Source organism: Trachypithecus francoisi, unplaced genomic scaffold (assembly GCF_009764315.1).
Source record: "Trachypithecus francoisi isolate TF-2019V2 unplaced genomic scaffold, Tfra_2.0 Lachesis_group0, whole genome shotgun sequence".
NCBI classification, from domain to species: Eukaryota; Metazoa; Chordata; class Mammalia; order Primates; family Cercopithecidae; genus Trachypithecus; species Trachypithecus francoisi.
Window position 1 is genome coordinate 73,225,845 of NW_022681453.1, and position 27,737 is coordinate 73,253,581.

Sequence of the window (27,737 nt, forward strand, 5' to 3'; positions counted from 1 at the left end):
ATTCTCTCTTGCATCTGGCCTGTTTACAAAAAGAAATAAACATGATAAACCTAGTGGAGTTAAAGGTGAGGAATTTCTATAATTAACAACAATGTATGTACATTTCAGAATAGCTAGAATACTTCAAATATTTCTAGCAAAAAGAAAATATAAATATTTAAGGTGATAGATATCCCAATTACCCTGATTTGATCTTTATACCTTATATGAATATATATAGTTTTTTTTAAAAAAGATAACTTCTAGAAAAATACAAATAAAGATTACAGATTGGGCATTTTCACCTGTATTACACTCAGGACCAGGAAGAGCACTTGTGGGCTTAATTGTATAGACACACATTGATACTATGTACTGTGTGGCAGGTAGCAGTATTTAGGTTAAGCTTTCTGGAGGATACTGACAGCCTGTTATCTAGCAGAATGTCTACAGAAAACTTGCAGCCTTTCAGTAAGGAGGTTTGATGGTAGTTTTTTATTTTTAGTTGTAGAAATAGGTTGTAAGGAGCCATCAGTATTTTCAGAGAGTTGCACAAGAACCTGATTATAATGTTATATTTGGAGTCACTGACATAGCAGGAGTTATAGATAACCAAACTTGTTATTGGAGCATTCTGGAACTCCAAGGAATAATGTTGCTAGAAGTAGTCCAAAGCAGAACTACATTTACCAAGTTCTTCACTGCGGTGGTTAGTGCAATAGAGGTAGGTCCAAGGGTGACTCAGAGCATATCAACATTTTTTAATCCCTTATCTTCCTTATTTCCAGGAGCTTTAAAAACCCTGGGAAATCTCACAAACTCACTCGTTATCTTTGCATTCAAATTCTGCAGGCCAGTTACCTCGTTTCATGGTATTTGAATGGTTCTGATTTTAATACATACAAAATCAAAATGCACATTACATTGATTAAAGATGGTCTTGCATGCCTTAGGATTTTGAATGTAAAATGCATTCTAAAATAAATCAGAACTTCACAATTTGGGGCTGGAAAATAGAAAGTGAGGAGTAAGACCAGAAAGAATGTAAATCTCTGGAGACCTATCTGAACCTGTATTTTTACTCTTTCTTACCAAATCAGATACATGAAAGTACAAAAGGCTTTAGAGTATACATAAAGTTTATGTTTTTAAACACAAATAAGACATAATATAATCTATTTTATGTTTCAACAACTAAGTAGAATAAACAACTAAGTAGATTTAGGTCTGGAAGCTAGTTTTTTTTTTTTTTTGAGACAGAGTCTCGCCCTGTCACCCAGACTGGAGTGCAATGACTCAAGGGTGCGATCTCTGCTCACTGCAACCTCCGCCTCCTGGGTTCAAGTGATTCTCCTGCCTCAGCCTCCCGAGTAGCTGGGATTACAGGCACCCACCACCACGCCCAGCTAATTTTTTGTATCTTTAGTACAGACGGGTTTTCACCATGTTGGCCAGGCTGGTCTCGAACTCCTGACCTCGTGATCAGAAGAGAGCCTCGGCCTCTCAAAGTGCTGGGATTACAGGTGTGAGCCATGGCAACTGGCCTGGAATATAGTTCTTTATTAAATGAGTTGGCTGGTCTCTTAATTACAAAGGTCAAAGGGCCAAGTTGCACCCACAGACAAGTGCCAAGGTGCATTTTAGGCACAAGAGCAGAGAAACCTGTTTCTTCTTTAAGACAGACACTGCATGTGTAGTCCTAAGTATCTTACTGACAGCTGATCCAAATAAATTTACTCCTGGGATTTCTAATGTTATACATATTTTCAGGTGGCATGGCCCAGAGAAACCCCTTTATTAAACTTAGCCTCTTTGGCATTCTGGAACATTTAATTCATTGATTATTAAACACTAAACCTCTCAGGCTAAATAAGAAACTCTCAAAATGTAAGAAAGCTGACTTGGTGCAAGAGACTTAAGAAAGTATTTTCTTTATGTTGAGAGTGTTTAGTGAGACTGCTCTTTCTGAAACAATCCGTATCACCACTGAGCAAAGCCCATAATGGTTAAAGTCAAATCATATACCTAGGCCGGGCGTGGTGGCTCAAGCCTGTAATCCCAGCACTTTGGGAGGCCGAGATGGGCGGATCACGAGGTCAGGAGTTCGAGACCATCCTGGCTAACATGGTGAAACCCCGTCTCTACTAAAAAATACAAAAAAAGCTAGCCGGGCAAGGTGGCAGGCGCCTGTAGTCCCAGCTACTCGGGAGGCTGAGGCAGGAGAATGGCGGGAACCCGGGAGGCAGGGCTTGCAGTGAGCTGAGATGTGGCCACTGCACGCCAGCCCGGGCAACAGAGCGAGACTCCATCTCAAAAAAAAAAAAAAAAAAAAAAACCATATACCTATACTTACTTTATAGGACAATTACCCAGTATATCAAGCCTCTGGTCAGTAGGACCTCATCAACCTGGATGATAACTTTTTTTTATTGCATTGCCATTTCATGCTGTTAAGAACATGTTGCTTTGGAAATTAGGACTCACCCATCTTAGCTTCTCTTTTGCTTTACTATATGGTATCTCCCAACTGAAAAATGGAGAAAAAATTTTATTCTCCTTGTAATGTTGTAAATTCCCAACAATAATCTCACATTGGGTTCACCCAATGCCAATGCCAAATAATCAGAAAGTGATTAATTCCTTTTCTCCACATTTAAAGGTTTTTTAAAAAAAAAAAAATGCATTGATTTGTTTTTCTAAATAGTTTTCTATTCTGATGATAAATGTTATGCATTCTCATTATGGAAGAATTTGAAAAATATGAAACATTATAATGAAGAAAATAACGCTCATATGTAATCCTTATCCTTAGAGATAACACCATTAATGCAATAAAAATAAATGTTTTGTCTGAATGTTTGAGCTGCCAGTGTACTACAGAATGTTGAAGTTTAAAACCTAAAAAGTCTTCTATTTTCCATGCTCTCAAAAGCTGGGCATGTTTCTGTTACTTGTTCAAGGTTATAGCAGAGGCAGGCCCAGGAGCCGCCCTCCTACCTGGGCCAGGGTGCTCTCCACAGTGATGTGCACACCCAAAGTGCTTTCAGGTCTAAGTCAAATCTTGACTCACAAGGGATTTCCTTCATGCACCTCCAGGATCCCCAGTAAGGGTCCTCCTTTCAGATGTGGGGGCTCATCTGTTCTCTCTCCAAGTTGTCATATTAATATTGTCCATTTAATAGATGTGTTCTTTTTAATGCAATGACAATGTAATCTTTTTTTCATATTCTACTCACTATAGAATATTTGATATAAGGAGTGAGGCCCAAATATTTTATTCACATTTTTCAACAAGAAATTATACCAGCATCATTTTAGTTTGGTTTCATTCTTTCATTCAATGAGGAATTAACACCATTTGTCTAGGGCTGCAGTATTCTGGTACTGTCTACTCATGCCTATGTCATTATTTACTCTGATAGGGCATCAAACTGAAGTCCATTTCTAGTCACAGACAACTATAAAGAAGAAAAGCCTTTAGCGCTATTTGAAAGTAAAGTGTAGCGTTCCTTGCTGGCCCAAATCTAGCTAAGGGAGGCCAACTTCCTTTCTCAAATATTGATGACATGCTAAGCTTGCTTAGTTTTCTCAGCTGGTTTGATGTATTCTCTTAGCCATGAGGACAATGGTCCCTATTAACTAAGAAAATAGGAAGGCTGGGGATGTTGGCTCACACCTGTAATCCCAGCTCTTTGGGAAGCCAAGGCAGGCAGATCACCTGAGGTCGGAAGTTTGAGACCAGCCTGACCAACATGGAGAAACTCCATTTCTACTGAAAATACAAAATTAGCTAGGCGTAGTGGTGTATGCCTGTAATCCCAGCTACTCGGGAGGCTGAGGCAGGAGAGTCGCTTGAACCTAGGAGATGGAGTTTGCGGTGAGCCGAGATTGTGCCATTGCACTCCAGCCTGGGCAAAAAGAGCGAAATTCTCTCTCAAGAAAAAAAAAAAAAAAGAAACAAACAAAGAAAGGAAATTAGGGAGAATCTTAAGGTTGAGATTCAAGTCTGTTTCTCTATTTTGACTCTTTTCCCACTTCACTAGAGCCAGAATGAATACTCTGATTCTCAGAAAGCATTATGTTAGAAATATTAGGCATTGAGGTTTATACAACATGAATATCATACATGGGAGAAAATAAAAAGCTCTAATAATTCAAATAGGAATCACAAGGCAAATACTTTTCTATGGCAAAAGAAAAAAATAATATTTGCAAGTACAAGCTGCTAATCCCTAAAGCCTCTGAGTGAAGAAATCTGTGAGAAAGACATTAATAGCTTTCAAAGTGTGACTTGAAAATTGAATTAATAAAAATTGCCCCCCTTTAAGCCACTATAATTATAAAGGTTTTATTTTTCAAAATGGTGGCCAATAAATAAATAAATAAACAAAGGTCAGAGGGCAAAATCCATAAATTTCCATGGCAGAATCTTACAAATGTGATGCCTCAGGTCCTTGACATCAGTGAGGAAGCAGCAGCAGGTGCGACCTCCTCCTCTGTTTCTTTGATTACATTTCTTAATAATTATAACCCTACCCCTTTCTGCAATTTCCAGGAACTGGAGGATAAAATCCCTATTGAATTTGGACCTTTTTCTGTCCCACTTCTGCAAATACACACTCTTACCAACTCTGGCCCAGACTTTTTAAAGTGCCACTAATTATTTTTATGTCATTTTCAAAACCTGCAGCACATCAGAGGGTTGGCCTTATAGAAAGACTTACGTCACACACATAGAGATAATGTTTTCTTTTACAAATGGCCGCAGCAGGTTGAAAAACAAGACATTTGTGTTCAAGTAAATACCCTAGAATTAGAACAACTGTGCAAATAATATAAACTCCCCAAACTCTTCATTACCTACATGTGAATGTGAATGAACTCTTATGAGTAGAGGATTGGAGAAAAGTTGTCAAAAGTCAAGATTCAAAGTACTAAATGTCAATTCTTTTCCTTATGAATGTGTTGTACCCTCACTTCATCTCCCAGATAGAACTCAAAGAAAGCAAAATGCCAAAATTTTCCACACATAAAGATATGAAGATTTCCTAAGATAACGAGGGAGTTCCCGAACTATAAACTGTAGTTTCCAATGGAGCGTCTTTCATCTTTGCAACACTCACTTGAATTTTTTCAGGGATGTGGATGGAGGGAAGGGGAGAAAGAGAGACAGAGAAAGAGAAAAAAATCATGTCACATAGTGAGAGATAAGAGTAAGAGATTATAGTAAAGGGTAAGAGGAAGAATATATCTTTTTTTTTTTTTTTTTTTTTTGTTGTTGAGACGGAGTCTCGCTCTGTCGCCCAGGCTGGAGTGCAGTGGCCGGATCTCAGCTCACTGCAAGCTCCGCCTCCCGGGTTTACGCCATTCTCTCGCCTCAGCCTCCGGAGTAGCTGGGACTACAGGCGCCCGCCATCTCGCCCGGCTAATTTTTTGTATTTTTTTAGTAGAGACGGGGTTTCACCGTGTTAGCCAGGATGGTCTCGATCTCCTGACCTCGTGATCCGCCCGTCTCGGCCTCCCAAAGTGCTGGGAATACAGGCTTGAGCCACCGCGCCTGGCCGAGGAAGAATATATCTTCAAAAGAAACTTGGAGTTTTATTTGTTAAGGTTTACATTTTTATTAGTCACGAAGGTATTTGGAAATAAAGCGCAGCCCTCTAAAAAATGTTCTACCTGCCAGGATTTGGGAAATAATACAAGGACCTCTTGGCCCCATGTGGCTCTTCAAATAACTGTGAATTCCCAACAATAATCTCGCCTTGGGTTCGGGCACTGTGGTTCTAAAAAGAAAATAGAATCTCCCCTCTCTAGAATCTTAACTAGGGTAACACTTGAAGTATTAATTGATTAATTCAGTCTCTCATTCACTTCTTTCTTTATGCATTCAGGTATTTGTTCAGCATATCTACTGGATCCTTCTTCTGTGCTAGAGAAATACCAAGCTGAGGATACAGTAGGGAACAAGGCAGATATATTGTCTATGCCAATAAGAGAGCTTGAATCAATGTTTTTAATGGTGCAGGCTAATGTGGCTGGGTGTAATGAATCCGAAAGTTAAAAATCAAGGACAGATTACCTTAAATAAATGTCTCAAGGCACTTGCCTTTCCTAATATTAAATTATTTCCCCATTGCCTTCTTCTACTACCTCACCAGGAGCTAAGATCTAAGCATATGATGGTAAGGCTTTTAAGAGAAAGCCTAGTACATTCTCTATACTAGAATCCCCCAGTGTTGTGTTTTGCATTGCTTCAGTCGATTTACCTTTCTCTATTATGCCTTGTACCTTCACTGCCATACTTACTTGTTAAGTGTATTTGCTGAAGCAAGATTAATATATAGTTAGAAGTTTTCCTGGAAGGCATAAAAATCATAGGTTCCAGGTTATGTTCTAAGCACAGTGCCCTGGAAATCTCTGCAAAAATTATATCCCTGGCAATGCAGTTCTATTCACAAACATGAGATTGTATTTTCACTAGAAAAGAAACAATAATTTTTAGGTGTTAAATGTAAAAAGAATTCTGTCTATAACAACAGAAAAGCCCCCTCTTGAAGAGTAATATTTCATGCCTGGCCTGACACTGGGAAAAAAAAAAAAAGTGTTTATTTCTTCCACTATTGCCACCTCGTGGACAAAGGTGATTCATTTGGACGGCACACAGGAGCATGTCTTAGTATTACCACAAGATGGCAACAGATAACCACATTTTCAAAAATGTGCTCAGACTGTTCTGCTCCTACAGAAGGTGATAGGTAGGAAATAATAGTCCAAAATAAGCATTCCATTCTCTTTTCCTAAAGAAAAATGGAATTCCAAGTGTTAAGATCTTTAGGATTTCACAAAGAAGTTGATTTACTACAGGCATAGGGAGGAGTACTGAACATTTAACTGGCAACTTGTTTTGCTTTTTAAAGATATTTCAAGCAAATGTATATTTCATATCTGAATTTTTCTGATATTAGCTTCACAGAGAATATTTGGGAATGTTTTTTATATGCTTCTTGTAATCAACTGTCTCTAGTTGATTCATAGGGGAGAATCTGTTTCCTAAGAGATCCATTAGAATCCATTAGAACATGTGGATTCTACCCACACCTAGGCCAGTGACAGGTTAATGCTGGCACATTGCTAGACTTTTCCTGACCAAATGTACCCTAGTCAATCTGCTTTCCTGTCACTTTTTTTTTTTTTTTTTTGACGGAGTCTCACTCTGTTGCCAGGCTGGAGTGCAATGGTGCCATCTCACTGCAACCTCCACCCCCACCCAGGTTCAAGCGATTCTCCTGCCTCAGCTTCCCGAGTAGCTGGGATTACAGACATGCACCACCACACCCAGCTAATTTTTTGTATTTTTAGTAGAGACGGGGTTTCACCATGTTGGTCGAACTCCTGACCTCGTGATCCGCCCACTTTGGCCTCCCAAAGTGCTGGGATTACAGGCATGAGCCACTGAGCCCGGCCACCTTTTTTTTTTTTTTTTTTTTTGAGATGGAGTCTCGCTCTGTTGCCCAGACTGGAGTGCAAGGGCCTGATCTCGGCTCATTGCAATCTCCGACTCCCCGGTTCAAGTGATTCCCCTGCCTCAGCTTCCCGAGTAGCTGGGATTACAGGTGCGTGCCACCACGCCAGGCTAATTTAGTAGAGATGGGGTTTCACTATGCTGGCCAGGCTGGTCTCAAACTCCCAACCTCAGGTGATCCACCCTCCTCAGCCTCCCAAAGTGCAGGGATTACAGGTGTGAGCCACGCCCGGCCTCCGATTACCTTTTTTGTGCTAGAATCTCCCAGTGTTTGTTCATCATGTTGTTGCAATTATATATATATATATAAAATTTGGACTTGTAATGCCATTAATTACTTGTTAAGATATATTTTTCTCTCTCCACTAAAATTGCACTAATAATCCTATGTAGAAGGGATTTTACCACAAAATTGGCAACTTTCATTTATTGAGCATTTATTGTGTGTCTGGCACCATTGTAAGTATAGTATGTTGGTTAATTGATCTAATTCATAGCACAAATTTATAAGGTGCATGTAAAACTCATTTTAGAGATGATGAAACTGACACAAACAGAGGGTAAGAGAAAGCTTTCAGCAGAATCACTGGGCTTCCTACCTGTCTGGATTTCTGAACAATTGCTTGAAATCGTTCCCATGAACCCTGTGTACCAGAAACTTAGTGTTCTTTAACTGAGGATGGCCTCATTGAGGATTGAGGCCTCTTTTAGGAAAGAGCATCACTCTGTGGCCTTAAGGGGTTCTTAAAAACTCTTATCATAATAAGCTATGAGGCTTAATGCAAGAAAGAAGGAAAGTTGCACTTTGCACAAGAGTCATGTCTTTCCAGCCAGTATTGAATCATTTAAATGTCCCAGTGATACCTCTTGAGTCATAGAGGCATTGCTTTCATAAAAACTGCTGAAGGGGTATTGTGGAATAACGGGCTAGGTTCTGTCTAGAGAAGTGGGAGCCCTAAATTTCAGTCTCAGCTTTGCCTCTCACTTTGCAAATGACCTCTTTGGGCCTCAGTTTCCTCATGTTTTCATGAACACATTCTCCACACTGCCTTTCAATATTTTTTAATGCAATATGTAGATCCAAAAGAAAAGATGTCAAAGCTGGTATTATGAAAGGAAGCAAGTGGCAGTATGTTTAATATACAACTTAAAACCGCAGTGGTTAGATGATGAGACATATACAGAACAACTAGAGACAACAGCTAGAGACTATTGTTTCATGTATTAATAGAACCTGGCTTCACTTCCAGGGTGAGTGCTGGCTTCTGCTAGGAGAGGAGAATTCTTACTCCATCTTTCTGTATGAACTTGCAGCATGTTGCATTTGTTAAATAGAAATAACTGGAAGTGATGGGCTTCAAGGACAAAAGACAGGTTCTGTATTCCATCAGCAGTTTGGGCTCTTCTATCTCAGCACCCACTAAGTTGTTCCTGAGCTTCAAAGAGGTATCCTATAGAAAATTTACAAGCTTGCTTCTAAAGACCTAAGAGCATTGTGGTTTACTTGATAAAGATACTTAAAAGAGAAACCAAATATTTAACCTACCTGAGCTCTTCCGACCCTGAGACTTATTTATAAATTAAACAAATATTTATTGAATATCCACTACCTGCCAAGCTCTAATCTAAGCACAAGGGATACAGTATTTGAGAAGGCATACACAGTTGCTGCCCTCGTGGAGCGTATATTCTAATGGAGAAGATAAACTATAAACAGGCAAAAAGTATACACATAACATGATGTCAGGTTGGAGGTAAGTGCTATGTAGATTAGTAAAGCAGGGTAAAGGAATAGAGAAAATAACAGAAAATGCTATTTTTAACAAGATGGTGAGAGGAGTCCTTTTCACGTTGGTGTTATTTCAGCAGAAATCTGAAGGAAGTGACTAAGTGATCAATACAAAGATCTAGGGGAAGAATATTCCAAGCAAATGAAAAGCGAGTGTGAAGGTTTTAAGTTGGAATAGACTTGATCTGTTGGAAGAAGAGCAGGACGGCCAATTGGCTTGAGTGGAATGAACCACGGCAAAATGGTAGGACGAGGTTATGGATCCGACACATTCTATTGTTCCACTGAATTGCAGTCAAGAGTACCTTTACATTCCATACTCAGAGTTCTTGAACCTGTCTACATGCATACAATGTAGCATCAGGTATTTGAAGCTGCAAATCATTTTTGCCACCTCCAACTGCACAACATCTGTTCCAATAAAACAATCTCTTTCCATTTGCCTTTCTTTCTGTCTCTACCAATATTCTTTCCTATTAAAATGTTCTTTCCTCCTTTTCTCTTATTCTCCTTTCAGTGGAGAGTATCAGACTACCTTTGTGTTTCTTCTTAATTGATAAAGATTTTTTATTTGTTTTTGTTTTGCTTAATGTTTCTTATTTTAGAAATTGGTACCACCGTGCACTTCAAGCAAAAAGGTATGGTTCTTATTTTTGGTTACCTTCCATATGTCAAAATTAAGGTTTCACAGCAATATATTGTTGTCTTATATACTTGAGTTTCAGTGGAATAATTTGTGATAACGATTTCCTTAACACAACTGGCATTATTTTTTCCAAATTGTGAACTTTTTCATTTACAAATAGTTCCTGATCAAACCCATGACCCTCACATTGCTCTTGACAGTAATTTGTTTTTAAATCCCTGGAACAGAGCAAGGTATGCTTTGCCCTACTCCCTGTTCCTACTTTCTCTTTCTTAAGTATTCATGGTTCATTCTGACAGAGCTGCAGTTTTGGAAATGCTCATTGCCCATTGACAGGGCTCGCAGAAGAGATGCAGAGCCTAATTTACATTCACTTGTTGACTTCATAAAACAGACCCTAAAATGCAAGTAGTTACTAATTCTGAGGTGCTGTCTTTACAAGTCCAATAAATCATAGTCCCTAACAGTGTCTATCTCTAAACCAGAGCCACAGAGGCACCTATGTGGCCAGACCCCACCCTCTTCACTTCCTGAAGGTCACCTACATGATTATAATTGTCTCATATGAAGGCATCTTCCTCTGTGAGTCTCAGAGGGGCGAGACAACCAAGATCACTCTCAATTGTGGAAACCTATTCTTGTGGAACTTATGTCCACCCGTGATCAAGAGCCACAGAGATTATGGACACTTTGTTGCTTACTCCTCCCAAGAAAGGGTCAGCACCGTGTTTATGGTCAGTGCTACAAGGTCCTCCCTGAAGGCAACAGGGAAGAGGCGGCCATGAATATATACTCAGAAACAGGATCATTTGAGGCCTTCAAGAAGGCATAAAATATTGTCCCTTTCAGCCCTTCTTTACTTCCCAATGCCACGATTACCAATTATGTTTTAATCTTAAGTGGCTAGTATTATATGTAATACATTATGGATTTGATATGTGGTTGAAGAAATAGGGCATACCTTTTTTTTTTTTTAAATTTCAAAGACAAGATAAGCTGCCAGTGTCACCAGAAGTTCTACGTATTAGACTAAAATGTTAAAAATTTGTATGCCAAAATACTTGCTGCTGTGTTGAGGAAAAAGATGTGATGATTCTGACTTTACTGTGAGAGTGTTACCAAAATCTCACTTTATAGAGAGTAGAGAAAATGCATAAAGAGCTAAAGAAAATGTAGGAAGAGCTCACATTATATTGATTTTAAGACCCATTACTCAAAGAAAACTTCAATATAGTAATTCCCCCTTATCCGCAGGGGATATGGCCTCAGGACCCCAGTGGATATGTGAAACTGCAGATAGTACAGAACCCTACCTATATACACTATGTGTATTCTTATACATACCTATGATGAAGTTTAATTTATAAATTAGGCCCAGTACGAGATTAACTACAATAATAATAAAACAATTCTAACAATATACTGTACTAAAAGTTAGGTGAATGTTATCTCTCTCTTTCTCTGTTTCTCTGAATATCTTATTGTACTGTATGTACCTCAGGTAAGTGAAACGGCAGAAAACAAAGTCACTGTTAAAGGAGGACTACCGTATTTCCCCTCCTCTAATTTGCTGCAGTCTGAGCTTTAATCCTCATTCACCCAGAGGAAGTTGTACTGGCAGAAAATGGACAGTAGGTGGCGCCAAAGTCAATTTTTATCAGGCTTCCTTTTAAATATGTCTTCCCAGGATACGAGCATGCCTTAGTTGGCTGCGCTAGATGTTACGGGAGGCAGATTCTTAGGAGACTTTGTAGATTCGTGTTCTCCTTTGTTAAACAAGTGTTTTACAAATTGTTTAGAATTTTGTTCTATTTTCAGTCACTCAATCAGCCCTTAATAATTCTGAGAGAATTCAAACTTTAACTCCTCTAGCTATTTTTTCTCATATGGCTGAACTACGAACTGGAATAAAATGATTTATCTATGATTTCTTAGTGGCTGAAAGGAATACCCAAGGATCACTGAGAGCATAATTAACAACCCCTTTGAATGAATTTAGTCCTAAATCCAAGAAATGGGCTCTCAGGAGGAGCAACAGAAAACTGTTGACCAGATTTGAATTACAAAGTGTCTCTAAGCATACGCTTTCTTAAACAGGTGTTGAAAAATCATCTGGTCCTTTCCTTGAGATTTTACTGAAAGACAAATCAATTGGCTCCAGATCCTGAATGAAATTTATAGTCTAGAGACTTGCCGAAAAATTCTCATATCCCTCAATTTCAGAATGTTTTATCAATCTTGCCCTTAATCACAAATTCCCTTTCATTGTTATGGGAAAGTGCAATCCAACATTCACCTGGACACAGAATCTCACTTAATCCACCTTGGGGTTAAGAACCTTGACCTGGCATGTTGACTTACGATTTGCAGTCCTGCTGCAGCTGAATTTTGCTCCTTAGAGTCAACATTTAAAACCTTGACCCAATTCACAAATCAATGCCTTTGATTCAGGTTGGTATTTCATCTCTTTCTGTAATCCAAACTTCTGCAATTTACTAAATGTTTACCAGATACCACATATATTAGTGGGTGTACACATATATAACACACATATACAATGTGGTTAGAGACTAAAATATGATTTTTATCTGTTATATGAAAAACACGTAGCAAATTTTTGAATTGTGGTTCTATTTGCCCATCTATTCTTAAGGCTAATTTATGTTTGTAGACTCTTGCTTTCATTTTATCTGTCAGTATATGAAAGCACTTGCTGAGCTTGGCCATCTGGTGTGGGAAATAAGATTTATCATTTGCATTTCTACAAATAAGCAGAAATTTCATAACTCTGAAGTAAAACATGATTAATGATTTTGCTGATTATTCTTCCCTGAAATAGCCATTAACTGAAGTAGTCTCCTATGCAGTCACATATATCTATAATTGCATACACACTTGTGATGATTTCCCAACTACCACCCATTTACCCTTGTATTTTTAAGCCTATTTATTTACTCTCAAGCCCAATTATGAAAGGAGTAAGTCATATAAGTAGACTAAATAGCTATATGAGAGCACTTAATAAATAATAATTGATAGAGATGAAGATATGTTTAACTGATGCACAAAATAAGTTTCAAATATACTTGTACATCACTTAATGACTGGGATACATTCTGAGAAAAGCAGTATTACGTGAATTCATTCTTGTGAGCATCATAGAATATACTTACACAAACCTTGATGGTATAGCTTACTACACACCTAGTGTATATGGTATAGCCTACTCCTAGGCTAAAAACCTGTAAGCATGTTACTATACCGAATACTACGGACAGTGGTAAGTATTTGTGTATATAAACTTACCTAGACATAGCAAAGGTATAGTAAAAATGCAGTGCTATAACTTTATAGGACCACCTTTGTATACATGGTTCATCTTTGACTGAAATATAATGTAGCACATGACTGTATATAATAATATTATAAAAGATAAAGTTAAACATATTAACATAGTTATACTGGGATTCCCCATTATAACGTAGAATAGCATGTGAAAATAGCAGTTAATTCTGAATTATTTGTAAAAGATCAATAATATGTGTGCATATCATGTGTATATATAAGTATATAACATACATACTTTGTATGTATGTAAATGTATACATGTATTATCAAGAATGTTATATGTGAACATATTATCTAGGTTCATTTATTCTGTAATATATTTTTCAATAATGGAATTTTGGCTTTCTCGAATACTAACCACTGTCAAATAAAATAAGATTAGTCTTAACCTTGCCAAGATATCATTCAGCTCCAGGATGTCTACAAGATAATCTAGCCTGTCCTTGCACCAAAAATGAGATTAAGGCAATCAGCAGAATTGGACTCTTTCTGAAAATCTCTTGTCTTACACTATCTCTGGTGCAAACACAAGTATTTTTTGCCTAACCCTCTATGGTTTTAATTTTTGTGTAGTTTTTCTCTGTTTTGAAAACCTCATCAATACACAAACACAACCAAACCTGCCAAGGAGCTCTTGGCATCTAGTGTACATAGAGAGACTAAAAGGTTAGGAAAGTAACATTCCTACCAGCCCAAAAGCCCTGGGGGAAGTTGCCACTAAGAAAGTTTGAAGGTCCCAAAAGTTCAAAAAGGGTGGGAGCAGGAGACACAGAAGTAGATTAGGAAAGGCCTTGAGCTGACTTAAAACACTTGAATTAAGCTCCTGGTCAACAATTACTAATCGGGTGCTTTCATGCAAGATACAGCATCTCATTGAACTTAATTCCTCATCAAATAAATGCATGAACCTGAAGGTAGCTAAGGTGTCTTTTGTTAATATGATCCTATAACAATTCAGAAAATTAGATAATTAATTCATTGAATCTCTATTCTGTGTCTCCATAGATTTACACATAATACAGTTCATTTTATACTGTATGCTGATCAAAGTTTGTATATGTTCATATTTTTATATTAGGTGATGTTTTTAATATTCTCAAGAAGGTATTCTAGTCAAAACCCTCCTATCAAAAATCTTCTTTGCAACGATAATAGTTGTCTCCTTGTTTTTGTTTTTGCTGGCCATTTTAATCAAACCCAAGTTTAATTTGCTGAATGTTGACAGGAGACTTACAGGTACCCCTTTACTGTGTAGTAGTGACAGGCAAAGACTCTGGAGCTAGATACCTGGGTAAAAACCCCAGTTCCTCTGCTTGCAAGTTGTGTAAACTTGCACAGTGGATCCAACCTCCCTGTGCCTCGATCATTTCACTGTGAAACAGGTTTCATCTTAGTATCCACCTTATAGCATGGTTGTGTGCTTATATTTATAGGGCAGTTGTGACAAAATCGTGTAGTAAGTGCTGTATAAGTGTTTGTGGTTTTGTTTTTATTGTTGTTGTTACTTTTATTATTGACATAAAGCATAGATTAGGAGACCATGGAATTCGGCATTTTTCCCTGTTATCCTATCTCCGATTGGGTATGTTTGTAAACAGTTTTGGAAAAATTCACATACCAGGGGATGCTTCCATCATACCTGCAAACCATCATAGCTTCACACACAAACACACACACACACACTCACTCACACATAATCCATCTGCATATGCACCCTCAAAATTTTAAAGTGACTGACAATTACAGTCGCACAAGTTTCTCTTTTGAACATCATTGTTTAAGTATGTAGTCTTAAATCCAAAAGTCCTTGTAGTGAAAAATACTGTTTTTTTGCTCTAATGGAATATGAGCAGAACTATACAAAAGGAGAAAAATGGAACAAGCAAAGCACAGATGATAAGCTCTTTTGCCAGACCACTGATTTTCTCCTCACCAATCCTCTCTTTTATGAACACACAAGCCCCTTCTCCAGCTTCCTATCCATCCTATTTCACCTCTCAGACCCACACCTACATCCCCCAAATTGTGTCCACATTGGGAAAACTAAGATGGCAGCAGGAAACACGGATTGCCATTCCAGGTTAATCTGGGTGAGTTCAAATCTCAGTTCTGCTCACGGTTGGGACTTGCCTCTCAACCTCTCTAGGTGTGTTTATTTGTGTTGTTGTTGTTGTTATCGTCTTTGTTTTTGATTTTTAAAGTGACAAATGAAGAGTTTGGAGGAGTTGATCCTTTGCTGCCTCTTAAGATTTTAAGATGTGTTGACTTATTTTATCCCTTGCTAAGGTACCATCTAGCCATAAGCATTACTTTAAAACAGTTCCCCTCCCCATTAGCAAATAAGTAATTACTGCCTCTCCCCGGGGACAGAGGGAGTCATGGTTTGGTTCCATGCTTTATTGGTGGAGATGCTGTGATGAATTGGCCAGAAGACCCATGTCTGACTGCTGAAGGACCCTCACCAATGCTTAGAACCTTAATGAGTGCTGGCACCAGGACTACTGAGGGCAGGGCCAACAGGAGGAGGCTGGGTGAACCGGAGCCTGCTGTACCATGAGACACATTAGTGATAGCCAGTTTAAGGACTTATCTGGCAAGAGCATTTTGTATTTAGAAATGTTGCAGCCAATGATGCCCCTTAGGATACTTGTAGCCCGAGGAGGAGAAGGATTTAGGAAGGTTTTGAGCCTTTCTTGGGCTGCACGTAAGTCAGTAACTTTGAGACGCTGGTACCCAGCTAGATCTTACCTCTGATTCCGTCAGCAGTCAGCCATAACATAGAATGGGCCCATGTAACTCATTCTCTTTCTCTCTCTCTCCTTTTTTGCTCTGCAGGACCTGGGTCGGTGAGAGGAATAAATGGATCCATCAGTCTGGCCGTACCACTGTGGCTGCTGGCAGCATCTCTGCTCTGCCTTCTCAGCAAATGTTAATAGAATAAAAATTTAAAAATAATTTAAAAAACACACAAAAATGCGTCACACAGAATACAGAGAGAGAGAGAGAGAGAGAGAGACAGAGAGAGAGAGAGAGAGATGGGGGGAGACCGTTTATTTCACAACTTTGTGTGTTTATACATGAAGGGGGAAATAAGAAAAAGAAGAAGAAAATGCAACATTTAAAATAATTTTACAGTCCATCATTAAAATTTTATGTATCATTCAGGATGGAGAAGGTTCTACCAGGATATGTTTATATCTACTAAGCAAATGTATGCTGTGTAAAGACTACAGTATACTAAAGACATCCGGATGCTGTAAAAATAAGAGAAGAACCAGATGGATATTAAGCCCCCAACACACACTTTATCCTTCCTTCCTTCATCTTTTTTCATCTGTGGGGAAAAAAATAAGGTCTTGCCTTTGGTGTTTATATTTCCATAACCTTTTAATTCTGTTTTTCATTTGAGCTGACTTGTAGCCACTTCAGACTATCAATGGAATCTTATGTTGAGCTTTTCTCTGGCTTTCCTTCCTCCACTATCTCTCCAACTTTAGAGATCATCCCCTCTCCCTCCAGTGTGTTCTATCTCCCCCACACCCACCCTAGATACTCCCTTTTTACTCACCTTTCCTCCCTCACCTCTCCTCACCCCCACCCCCTCCCCAGAGCACTAGTCCTGCCGCAAATGCTAGGAAGTGTCATTTTAATTTTCTCCACTGTGCGTGTGTGCTCAAGTCTTTCGCTCTCATGTGGGTGTACATGTGTGTGAGCGTGTGTGTGTGTCTCTCTCTAAAGCATGCCAAGGGAATGGTCCATGTGTACATAGACTCATTGTGCTGTAGATACTGTCCTGCATTGTAATTGTGAGATGCGGCTGTAACAAGTTGCTGGGGGAGATGGCGGGGAAAGAGGCAAGGAGCAGAGTCCTCCTCTCATCCATGGCTGTCACATGGCATCAGTGTGTATTCAAACCAAGCTGTGCCCCTTCCAAGGGCAGGACCCCATATTCCTCCTAGTCCCATCATCAGAACCGAGTGGGGAGTCACTCAGAATATCACTGTAAATGAAAGTGCCTACTATCGATGGGGTAAGCAAACAATATAAGGAATTATGACATGGATGAGGTGCCCTAGGAGAGAAAATTTCAGATTTTACTCTCGTTTCATGAGTCTGAGGGATTCATATATTTCCTGGCTTTTAACAGGGTGGGCCCTGCTCTGCTGCAAAAATGAGCAGCATGTGTCGAGTAAATCCCCAGAAACAGGAAGGTCTCCAAGTGTCAACTCCCAGTGGAAGAATGATGAACCACTTGGAGATCCTAAGCAGCCCTGTTTTACCTCCTCCCTAATCTTCAAATAACATTTGTCCCATGAATTCCCCTGAGCAGAGATTGTTTCCTATTTCAGATAAAATACAGTGAAAGTGAGCAAGGCAGAAAAAGTCAACAGATGCCCAGGCTCCTACCGTATTCTGGAGATACCGTCAGAGCTCTAATACAGAGCATTGGCCATAATGAAAAGCAGTTCACTCCTTGTGCTCCTCTGCAGATGTTTTTCCCAGTGTTCTAGGTTAACATTTTATTTGGTTGCCTGCATAATCCCTGTTCTGTTTCACTGATGGTGTTTGCAGCATCACTATTCATGGTGGTCCACTGTTATCCTATGCCAGGGTGCTAAAAATTGCATGATATTCACCTTCCCTGCTCTATTTAAATTTACATCTATAAGAGTCATCTTGACATTAACACTGAAATGTGATCTAGGTCCTTAACCAAAATTGCTGGGCAACTTGTAATAAATTTAGACAGAAATTTTATGAGTACCACAAAGCTTGGTGTTACCACATCACCAGAAGGATTTCTTAGGAAATGTCTTGCAGAGAGAACTGGCTCTCTGCATGTAGATATCTTTGTCAGAAAAGCAACCCTTGCTCTCACTTACACAATAGTAGGCATTGAAAGTGGTTCAGTTCATGAGAGGACAGAGGATTATTTTGAGATTATATTTGAATGTAATCTTGTGGAGCCAAATATGGTTTGTCATTAAGTTGGAACCTTGTAAATAGCTGTTACATGATATAAAATGAGAAACTTTGTAACTGGGAAGGAAGGAAGGAAGGAAGGAAGGAAGGAAGGAAGGAAGGAAGGAAGGAAGGAAGGAAAGAAGGAAGGAAGGAAGGGAGGAAAAAGGAAGGAAGGAGGGAGAAAGATCTAAGTAGCATTGTTGGTTTCTTCTAAGGGATTGTATTGTTTGTTTTAGAAGCTTATCACAGCCTTCTTTCATGATTTGGCAGTTTAGACTTGAAACAAGGAAAAATTCAGCTTGGGGATAGTTAAGAGTGTTTATAGCAGATTCTGACATAGGGGAGAAAACAAATTCTCAACCAAGAAGGTAGCTAGTAAAATATAGGGAAGGTGAGCCATATTCCTATGCAGCATCAGTTTATTGACAATCAGGTATTTCTCCTAACAGTTTGGTCTTCTTAGTTCAAAAATAAAGGGTATCATCTTTAATAATAAGCATTCCCCATAAATTGAAGAGGCAGTCACACACTTAAGTGTGTGGCTTTAGAAAAGTGCATGCTAATTTAAAGATACACAGGAAGAGAAAAGTAGAAGAGTTAAGTTGGATGTTGTTAGAAGTTGGATGTTAGTGTTAGCTTCAGAAACAGACCCCCATGGCATGTCACAGGCCTTAATTATATACCTGGCTTTCTTATTGTCTCCACTTTATCATGAGAACAAGGTCTTGGTTTCATGAGAGGAACTTCTCCATTGAAATAAATGTCTTTACCATGTCAGCACCATTTGTTCCCTCGGTTTTAATATAATGAACCATATATTAAACATAACTAAACAAATATTTAAATGTGGTGTTTGCCTATATCTCTAGCAGGATCTGGGAATTTTAAAAATTTGCTTCTGGCTCCTGTTTCAGAGAAAACATTGTCCCCAGAAATCTCATAGGATTGAAAGTGTTCCCTAAGCAATGTGAACAATGGAGGAAAAAATAGTTCAGAGAAAGGTCAGGAAAAGGTAGGGCCAGAAGACTGACACCAAGAAATCACTGAGTCTCAACATAAGACTTCTTGGAATTTAGTTAATCATATTGGAATAAATTCCTTCAAGAATCTTGTCCCTTGGTAATCAAAGCTTGAAACCCTGCACTGAAAAGCACCAACTGGTTGGAAATAATATACTAAGAGGAGTGAAATTCATCTATCTGAGTGGCTAATATATTTAATATTCTTTGTATACAAAGTAAAACTCCACCATTCGTAAAACAAAATCCTTACACCCAACTTTCAGTTGACAAAAACAGAAATGACTTTGACCCAGGGCGTTTCCTGAAGAACGAGAACTATCCAGGGTTTTACAACTGCAGAATTGTAATTATGCTCTGTGCAATTGTTGAGCAAAGGTTTTGCCTTGTTGGATAAAAGTCTTGCTTGTTTTGAGACATAAAATTCCCCTGTCTTAAAAGAACTAAGACTTATGGAAAAGCATATGTGTTTTCTGTCAGGAAGGACTGCCCCATTGACCTTTGCCTTCTCTTCCAAGTCAGACAGACTTCTCGCTTGCCATGGGCATTTTTTTACTACATAGTCAAACTACTGGGACTATTCATAGAGACCTTGTAAAAGTACTCGTGATTTTCACGTTCTTGGAGGACCAAACAAAAATCTGTTTCTCCTTCAAAAATGGACTTACCTCCTTTGCACACAAAAGCTAAACTCCTCAGCATGAAATTGTTTGAGTTATTACTTTACCAAATTGTGAGCTTCTTGAATCCTCCAGAGTCACAGATTCCATCCCTGAGTTGGTTGTGGTTTCACTGTTTCTATTGGCTAGTCTCCCTGAATTTTTCATTTTGTTCTTTGCAGGGCTCGAATTATTTGTGGAAAACAATAATATATATGTGTGTGTATTTTTTTATCTTATCTTTATAGATGCTATATTTACAATAATGTGTGTATTATAAGACAAATTAAGAATAATGTTTTGAACTTAAAAGGAAGAAAAGTACTGAATTTGGTTGTTTAGAAAAAAAAAAATCTATGCTCATGTAGAAAGACATAGAACCCCACTTTTTCCATTTTGTAATTATTTGCCAAAAAGAACTTTGCTTATCAAACATGTTTAATGGGATTAACCATGTCCTCATTTTTCTTTTCATCCTCATAAACTTTTAGCCTGCATTTAGTCTTGGTTACCAATATCATTTTTTAAGAGAACTGAAAGTACAATGCTATATCTGACCTACATAAACTATTAATATTTTGAAGACAAATGTGAAACATACCACAAAAATGGTGAGATAAGACCCTGAATTAAGAAACAAAAATGCAGTTTAGGAAGCCTCCTCCCTTGCTTAAATGTTTAGAATATTTCTTCTCCAAAGACTGCATTTGCCTCAGTGATGTAAATTTTCCATCATGGTTGGCATAATATCTGTAAACATCTCACTAAATGCAAAATGGAGTTTACATTTATGTGCATACTAGCAGAAAAGAAGTAAACTATTCTCATTTGCATGTAGCTATGCTGTTCAAATGTCGCCAACCGAAATTTAGGAAAGAATTTGTTTTCACCCAGCAATGTACATCACTTTTCTCTTGGCAAGGAAGCTGGTGTTAACGTTGGGTTTAGGTTTAACATTTACACCAGCGAAAATGTTTATGAATATTATGGAAAACTTATTTTAAACCTTGATTTCTTTTCAGCACATTTACATACTGCGTGCTGATTAATAAATTAGGCACCAATCATGTGTAAATCAATGTAAATCACTAGTTTATGTACATAATATAAACTATGTAAACTTCATTTTTCATGCAGTGCCCAATACTGCTAATCCTATGATTCTTAAGGAAAAAAAAAAAATCAAATAAAAGTAAATAAAAACCGAAATGTTTCACAGTTCAGAATGGGAAGAATTATGACTAAAGCTCCAAATACAAGGTTGCCTCAGCCAAAAGAAGCAGACCCACAGGAACAGTTGAAGGTTTATATCCTGCTCAAGTCACCTCTCTGGTCTTTCAGGATCTAAGTGGAGATTGTCCCAACTGTTGCTGTAGTTGTCTCACCCGACCCCAAAGCAAGGAAAATAAAGGGAAAAAAAGAGGGAAGGGTTTTAAGGGCTATGTGTCTGCTGTACCCACTCCCAGATATCTTCTTTTTTACTCCTTTTTCACCATCTAAGATGTCTTATTCAAATAGCTCCAAGGAAGTGACCTAAACCTTGATGAGCAAAATATTACTCAGTTTTTATTTTCCATTCAACAAAAGCAGTGAGAAAGCTTGCCATCTGGATTCTAAGAAATTGCGCAATATAAAAAATGTGATATCCTCGAGAAATATCTTGCTGAGTCACCCTAGGAAATAACTACCTTTACTTTATCTGGTAGCCTAATGTTTCCACATATTTATCCTGAATATTGCAAATGAGGGACTGAATCATTTTTAATTGGGAGTTATCTCTCTCAGGCATGTTCTCTTGGAGTCTTTTTGAAGTGCCTGATGCGTGTAACAGGATGACATATATATCATTCCTACAATATGAACAACTGTTACATAAAAAAATCATCAAGGAGATGATTTCAGGAAACAAGTGAACTTTCTGCAAAGACTTAGAAAAATTTTAGGTCAAATTAACTTCAGGCTTTAAATGCACTAATATACCTAAGAGAAAGAAAAAAAAAAAAAAAAACAGAGAAAGGAGTTTTAAGGGTTCATGTGTCTATTGTATTAACTCCCAAGTGTCTTCTTGGTCCTGCTTCCTCATCATCAAAGATAAATGACAACTTAAAGGGAGGTGAAAGTGTATTGAATTGGGAGTCAGGAGAATTGGGTTCGAACCCCAAGTTCGGCCACAAATAAAGCTGTGAGACATTGGCAAGTCATTTAACCTTCCTGAGTCTTGGTTTTCTCATCCTGAAAGTGAGGGATTTGGTTGACATCTCTAAAATCTCTTTCAACGCTAACCTTTATTCTGAATAAGAATTTAATATTCACTTAGTGCTGTGCCCAGCACTGTTTGTAAACAGCAGCTGTTTGTTATCTCTTGTTTAGTCTCTGTATTCTCATCACTTCTCAGAACTATCATTCTGCTGTCTTCATTTCTAAACCCAAAACTGCTAGAATACAGGGACTCTGGACTGGGTCTGTAAATTTCTTCTGATCAAAACTTCATAGCAGTGTAGAGAAGGGACACATTCAAATTACACTAAGGACACTGACATAGCTGGGGTTGTTTCCTTGTTTATAATATTGTAAAACCTAAATGTGGAACTATATTCTAATAATCTTTCATAGGAAGGAAAATAGCCAGACTGGGTATTATGCATGTAACCAATGAGGACGTTGTGCCTAAGAAAGGAAACATTAGTTTTCTCTCATCCTGGGCCAAGTACCTCATTACAGTAAATGTGTGTCCTTGGAAACTCTTTGCTTGTGCTGATGGCAGTAAGCATGTGGTCCCAGGCAGGTTCAAAGGCTGATCTGTGAGAAATGGGCAAGACAATACATTTTGTTTTGGAAGGAATTTCTCATGGGATAAGTTTCCCAAAGCTTGAATTATAGGCTATGAAATAAAGCAAATAGATGGAGAGAAAACAAGTACTGTTTTCAAAAAGTACAAGTCAATTCTATTTAAAGAAGACAAGCTGAAAATAAAACAAAAATAAACACAATTTAGGAGGTTACAGAGTTGAAGACAGTATGAATTGTTGTGAAGGCCAAAATCAAATGTGAAAGTTAGGTTCTCTGAGAAGAGGGTAAGCAGAAAGGATGATTTCTCAAGCAATTAATAAGGAATGATTTTCTTGTGCCATGTTCTGGATGCATTGAGCACAGATCCTCTTGTCCCAAGCTGTCCTAGAGGCTCAGGTTAGCATCTATCCAAAGTTGTCCTTTGATTTTATTGTCTGAAAGAACAGAAGGCATTGGAGTTTCCAGGCACTAAAGAGTAGGGTTCGTTCATCACTTCCCAGCAATCACATCACTTTGTGTAGGTAAGGATATATGACGTGCTTACGGTACTTACGAAGCTCTCTCTAAGTGGGAGAATGACCTGTCCATGGGAAAACTCCCTGTTTTCATGGTCATTTCAGAAGTACCTCTTTTTGGGCAGTGCTCCTGGATCTACTTCTACAGCCACATTCTTCTCTGCACAAACCCTCCCTATGTAAAGCCAGGCACAGTCCAAATATGCTTCCTGCAAGTGAAGAAAACCCATGGAAGTTCTAGCTTCATGGCATGCTGCAGCGATCCCAAGCTACCAGGAGCCTCTTTTGAACCCACTTCCCTAGATGTTTGCTCTTCACCAGAGAATGGAAATTGTTCATCCTGGTGAACTGTGGCCAAGTTCTGCTCCCTAAGTATTTACTTGGAGTGGGGAGGTAATTCCAAGGGAATTCCAAGGGAAGAAATTCAGGGGGAGAGAAGCAAAGGAGAACACTTCCAACTCCCTCCCCCATCTCCCAAGGCTCCCCACCTTCCTTATCACTGCTCTACTGAAGGGTGTATAAATCCTGCTCTTGGTTAGAATTCTCCTTATTAACAGTGTTATATACATATAAATATATATATAAATATATTCCTTTTTTCAGCCCTGTAGACATGAACTGATCTTCCCTTGAAGATCGGAACAAACACATGGCCATTTTTTGTTTGGGTTTTTTTCTTATTCAAGGTTTTTCATTTTTGTTTATTGGGTGGATTTTTTTCCCTGGGTACTAGCTCTGTGAAGGAAATAAAAAGCGCAGTGTGTGTGTTTAAAAAAAAAAAAAATTAAAATTAAAAAATGCTTTTTTTCTTTTCTTTTTAAATGTATTTAAATTCTGTTTCTCTCTTCTGTTCCTTTACACGTATGAATGCTCTGCTCTTCTGTGATCTTAAAACAAAATGAAATAAAAGTGAAAAAGAGATGTGTCTTCATTGACCTGAGTCAGTGATCATGTGGTTGACTGCACTATTTCTTGGAGGTTTTCATGAATAAAATAGAAAATGAAGCCAATGATAATGAATATCATGTAAGGGAAGGGCAGAAAAAATACTGAAAAATCACTTGAAGCCATTCTAACAATGAGTCTTCTGTCACAGAAAGGAATGTGAGATTTACAAGAATTTTCTTCACCTAAGCAAAGAGGTTCTGTGAAAGTGTTTTTTTTCCCCCCCCTACCCCTTAAGGGACCAAAAGAGAAAAGTATAAATTACCACTGAAATGCTATAAATAAACTATTAAGACACTTATGTTTGTTAGACTTGACTGCGACCTTGGGTTATGATACCAAAAATGTTGGAAAATATGCTGTTTCTTTAAAGTCTCCATAGTAGTGGTTATTTTTAAGGGTTAGTTTTAATGAGATGCTACCTATAGCAGTACAAGGAACTAAGGTACCTTCTACAGCCACCTATTATTTCTACTTACAAAAATGCAGTTTGTTTTCTTTACTGCTGAGAGCTATTATCTTCACGAAATGTTTCCTGAATCTCTATAGAATCCCTATTGCATTACACAGGACACACACACACAAAAAAGTGAGAAATAAGCAATCTATCATCCAAAGAGGTGAGGTTGGCTAATCGTACATCAGAAGTAACTGGGAGCATCTGAAGTTCTACTCTTAGAAGTCAAATTGGATTTCAAACACCTCCATGAGAATTAATCCCAAGTTGGGGTGGCTGGGGGATAGAATGGAGGAATCTCATTCCCACTCATGATGGGTTTCAATAATGGGAAAAGGATCTCAAACAGAAACAAAATTCCTAGACCCCTCTGGCCCAAAGAAACAGATTAAGGGCCCAATCTCTCCACATTTTGAATTTTATTAAAAAAAACAAAAAAAAAAACAAAAAAAACAAAAAAACAAAAAACTCTAAAAATGTTCTTCTGCAATGAGTTTTTCAAACTCAAAGTTAAAGACACAGCCTCAATTCAAAGACTATTCTCACTTCAAACCCCAGCTGCAAGGTTGGGGTTCCAAACCACTCTCATTTCTATCATTTCAAATCCAGGGTTCTTACTACCCTTTAAATTCAATAATTTGCGGCCGGGCGCGGTGGCTCAAGCCTGTAATCCCAGCACTTTGGGAGGCCGAGAGGGGCGGATCATGAGGTCAGGAGATCGAGACCCTCCTGGCTAATACAGTGAAACCCCGTCTCTACTAAAAATACAAAAACTAGCCGGGCGAGGTGGCGGGCGCCTGTAGTCCCAGCTACTCGGGAGGCTGAGGCAGGAGAATGGCGTAAACCCGGGAGGCGGAGCTTGCAGTGAGCTGAGATCCGGCCACTGCACTCCAGCCTGGGCGACAGAGCGAGACTCCGCCTCAAAAAAAAAAAAAAAAAAAAAAAAATTCAATAATTTGCTAGAATGACTCACAGAACTAAGGGAATTACACTTAGGATTTCAATCTTACTATAGCAAAGAATACAAATCAGAATCGTTCAAAGGGAGAGACACATAGGTTAAGGTCTGAGAGAGTCCCAAGTGTGGGGGAGTTTCTATTGTCCTCTTCCTGTGGACTGAAGAAGTACTAACCTTCTAGCACAGTGATATGTGACAACAAACAGAGTATCACCAACCAGGCATCTAGACTGTTTGCTTTTGTTTCTAGATTTCATTACCTAGGCATGATTGATTGAATGTCCAAGTCCCCTCCCCTGCCCAGAGGTCAGGCTGATATCATGTGATTCAATGCCTCAGTACTGAGTTACACGGGTGGTCTTTCTAATATGTGCAGCCACTGTCCTGAGTCATCGAGTTAGTATAAACTATCTAGGGGCCCACCCTGAGGCATTTTATTTATTATTTTATTTTATTTTATTTAGATAGAGTTTTGCTCCGTCGCCAGGCTGGAATGCAGTGGCGTGATCTCAGCTCACTGAAACCTCTACCTCCCAGGTTCAAGCAATTCCCCTGCCTCAGCCTCCTGAGTAGCTGGGATTACAGGCACATGCCACCACTCCTGGCTAATTTTTTGTATTTTAGTAGAGAAGGGGGTTTTACCATGTTGGCCAAGATGATCTCGATTTCCTGACCTCGTGATCCACCTGCCTCAGCCTCCCAAAGTGCTGGGATTACAGGCGTGAGCCACGATGCCCGGCCCACCCTGAGTCATCTTATTGGCACACACTATTAGGTGTGATCCAAGGAGCTCAACATGAATAATGAAAAAAAGAACTTTTACTTGGAAAATCCTGGGGAATTACAGCTTATCTCCTAAGACCTGGGGACAAAAGTCAGCCATTCTTTATCATATACTAAGGGAGGAGACCACCCCTCATATTGTCTTATGCCCAATTTCTGCCTCCAAAGAAAAAAATAAGCAAAAACTAAAAGGCAGAAATGAAAGGCAGACAGGCAGACAGCCCGGCGCCACACCCTGGGCCTAGTAGTTAAAGATCCACCCTTGGCCTAATTGGTTATGCTATCTATAGATTAAAGACATTGTATAGAAAAGCACTGTGAACATCCCTGTCCTGTTCTATTCCGTTCTAATTACCGGTGCAGGTGCATGCAGCCTCCAGTCACGCACCCCCTGCTTGCTCAATTGATCACGACCCTCGCACACAGACACCCTTAGAGTTTTAAGTCCTTAAAAGGAACAGGAATTGCTCACTTGGGGAGCTCGGTTTTTGGAGACATGAGTCTGCCAATGCTCCTAGCTGAATAAAGCCCTTTCCTTCTACAATTCGGTGTGTGAGGGGTTCTTGTCTGCAGCTCGTCCTGCTACAATACCTTATATTACCAATCTATAAAAAAATTACTTGGATTCTCTAAGTTTTCCAAGATGGCCTGAGATTTTATTTCTCTTAAGCCATAGAAGCTTCAGGGTTACAAAGTCAACACAACCTTGAGGCTTTGCTATCATTAGTGCCTCAGAAGAAATTCTTTCTGCTATACTTCCATTTTATACTCCCTTTACATCCATCTATTTTAAAGTATGCCTAAAAGAGCATGTGAGAGCTCAAAAGAGAGTGGGTCTGTGATTCTAAAGGAAAGAGTTTTCAAATATTTGTCAATATAGAATTAAGTTGTATCCAATTCAACCAACTACACCAACCCACTATACCTGAAATTCTTTTCTATCATCAATCACTGTAACCTCACCATAGCTGTAGAAGATACCTGAATCCAAATCTATGAAACAAAAAGTGTATCTCTCCCTCACCTGCTAAAAAGAAAATTATTACACAAACGTGGAGAATATGGTTGCCTGTAAGCCCAAGACTGAAGTCTTACTGTTTGTTGGTATGAAGAGGAAATGAATTTCTCTTCACTTTCCTTTTTAAATTATTCTCTACTGTTCTCCAGACTGGCTACTGGCCAATTGGGATATCCTTTTATCAGTCAAAGCTATGTCCTGGTCAATGGATTTCAAACTGTTTAAGATCTATGGTGAGCACTGGGGACTGTGTCCAAGAACGTTCATTGAGGGACATCTTCTAACTCACCTTTTACAAACCCAACCATTCTCAGGTGCTACCAGAGAATGTAAGGTGCTACTGA

At 38.7% G+C, this 27,737-nt stretch overlaps 1 protein-coding gene across 2 annotated transcripts in view; it reads left to right on the plus strand.

Annotated features, from left to right (window-relative positions):
* The window catches only part of LSAMP (limbic system associated membrane protein), a 664,124-nt gene extending 639,953 nt beyond the window's left edge, over positions 1-24,171 (plus strand). The window contains exons 8-9 of one of the 2 annotated variants that reach the window (XM_033211182.1): positions 9,896-9,928; positions 16,120-24,171. In XM_033211182.1, the coding sequence (XP_033067073.1) occupies positions 9,896-9,928; positions 16,120-16,217 (131 nt within the window). In that variant the 3' untranslated portion in view covers positions 16,218-24,171. The remainder of the gene's footprint in view (positions 1-9,895; positions 9,929-16,119) is intronic. The other variant, XM_033211183.1, reaches the window with a different exon arrangement.
* Positions 24,172-27,737: the final 3,566 nt, after the last annotated feature.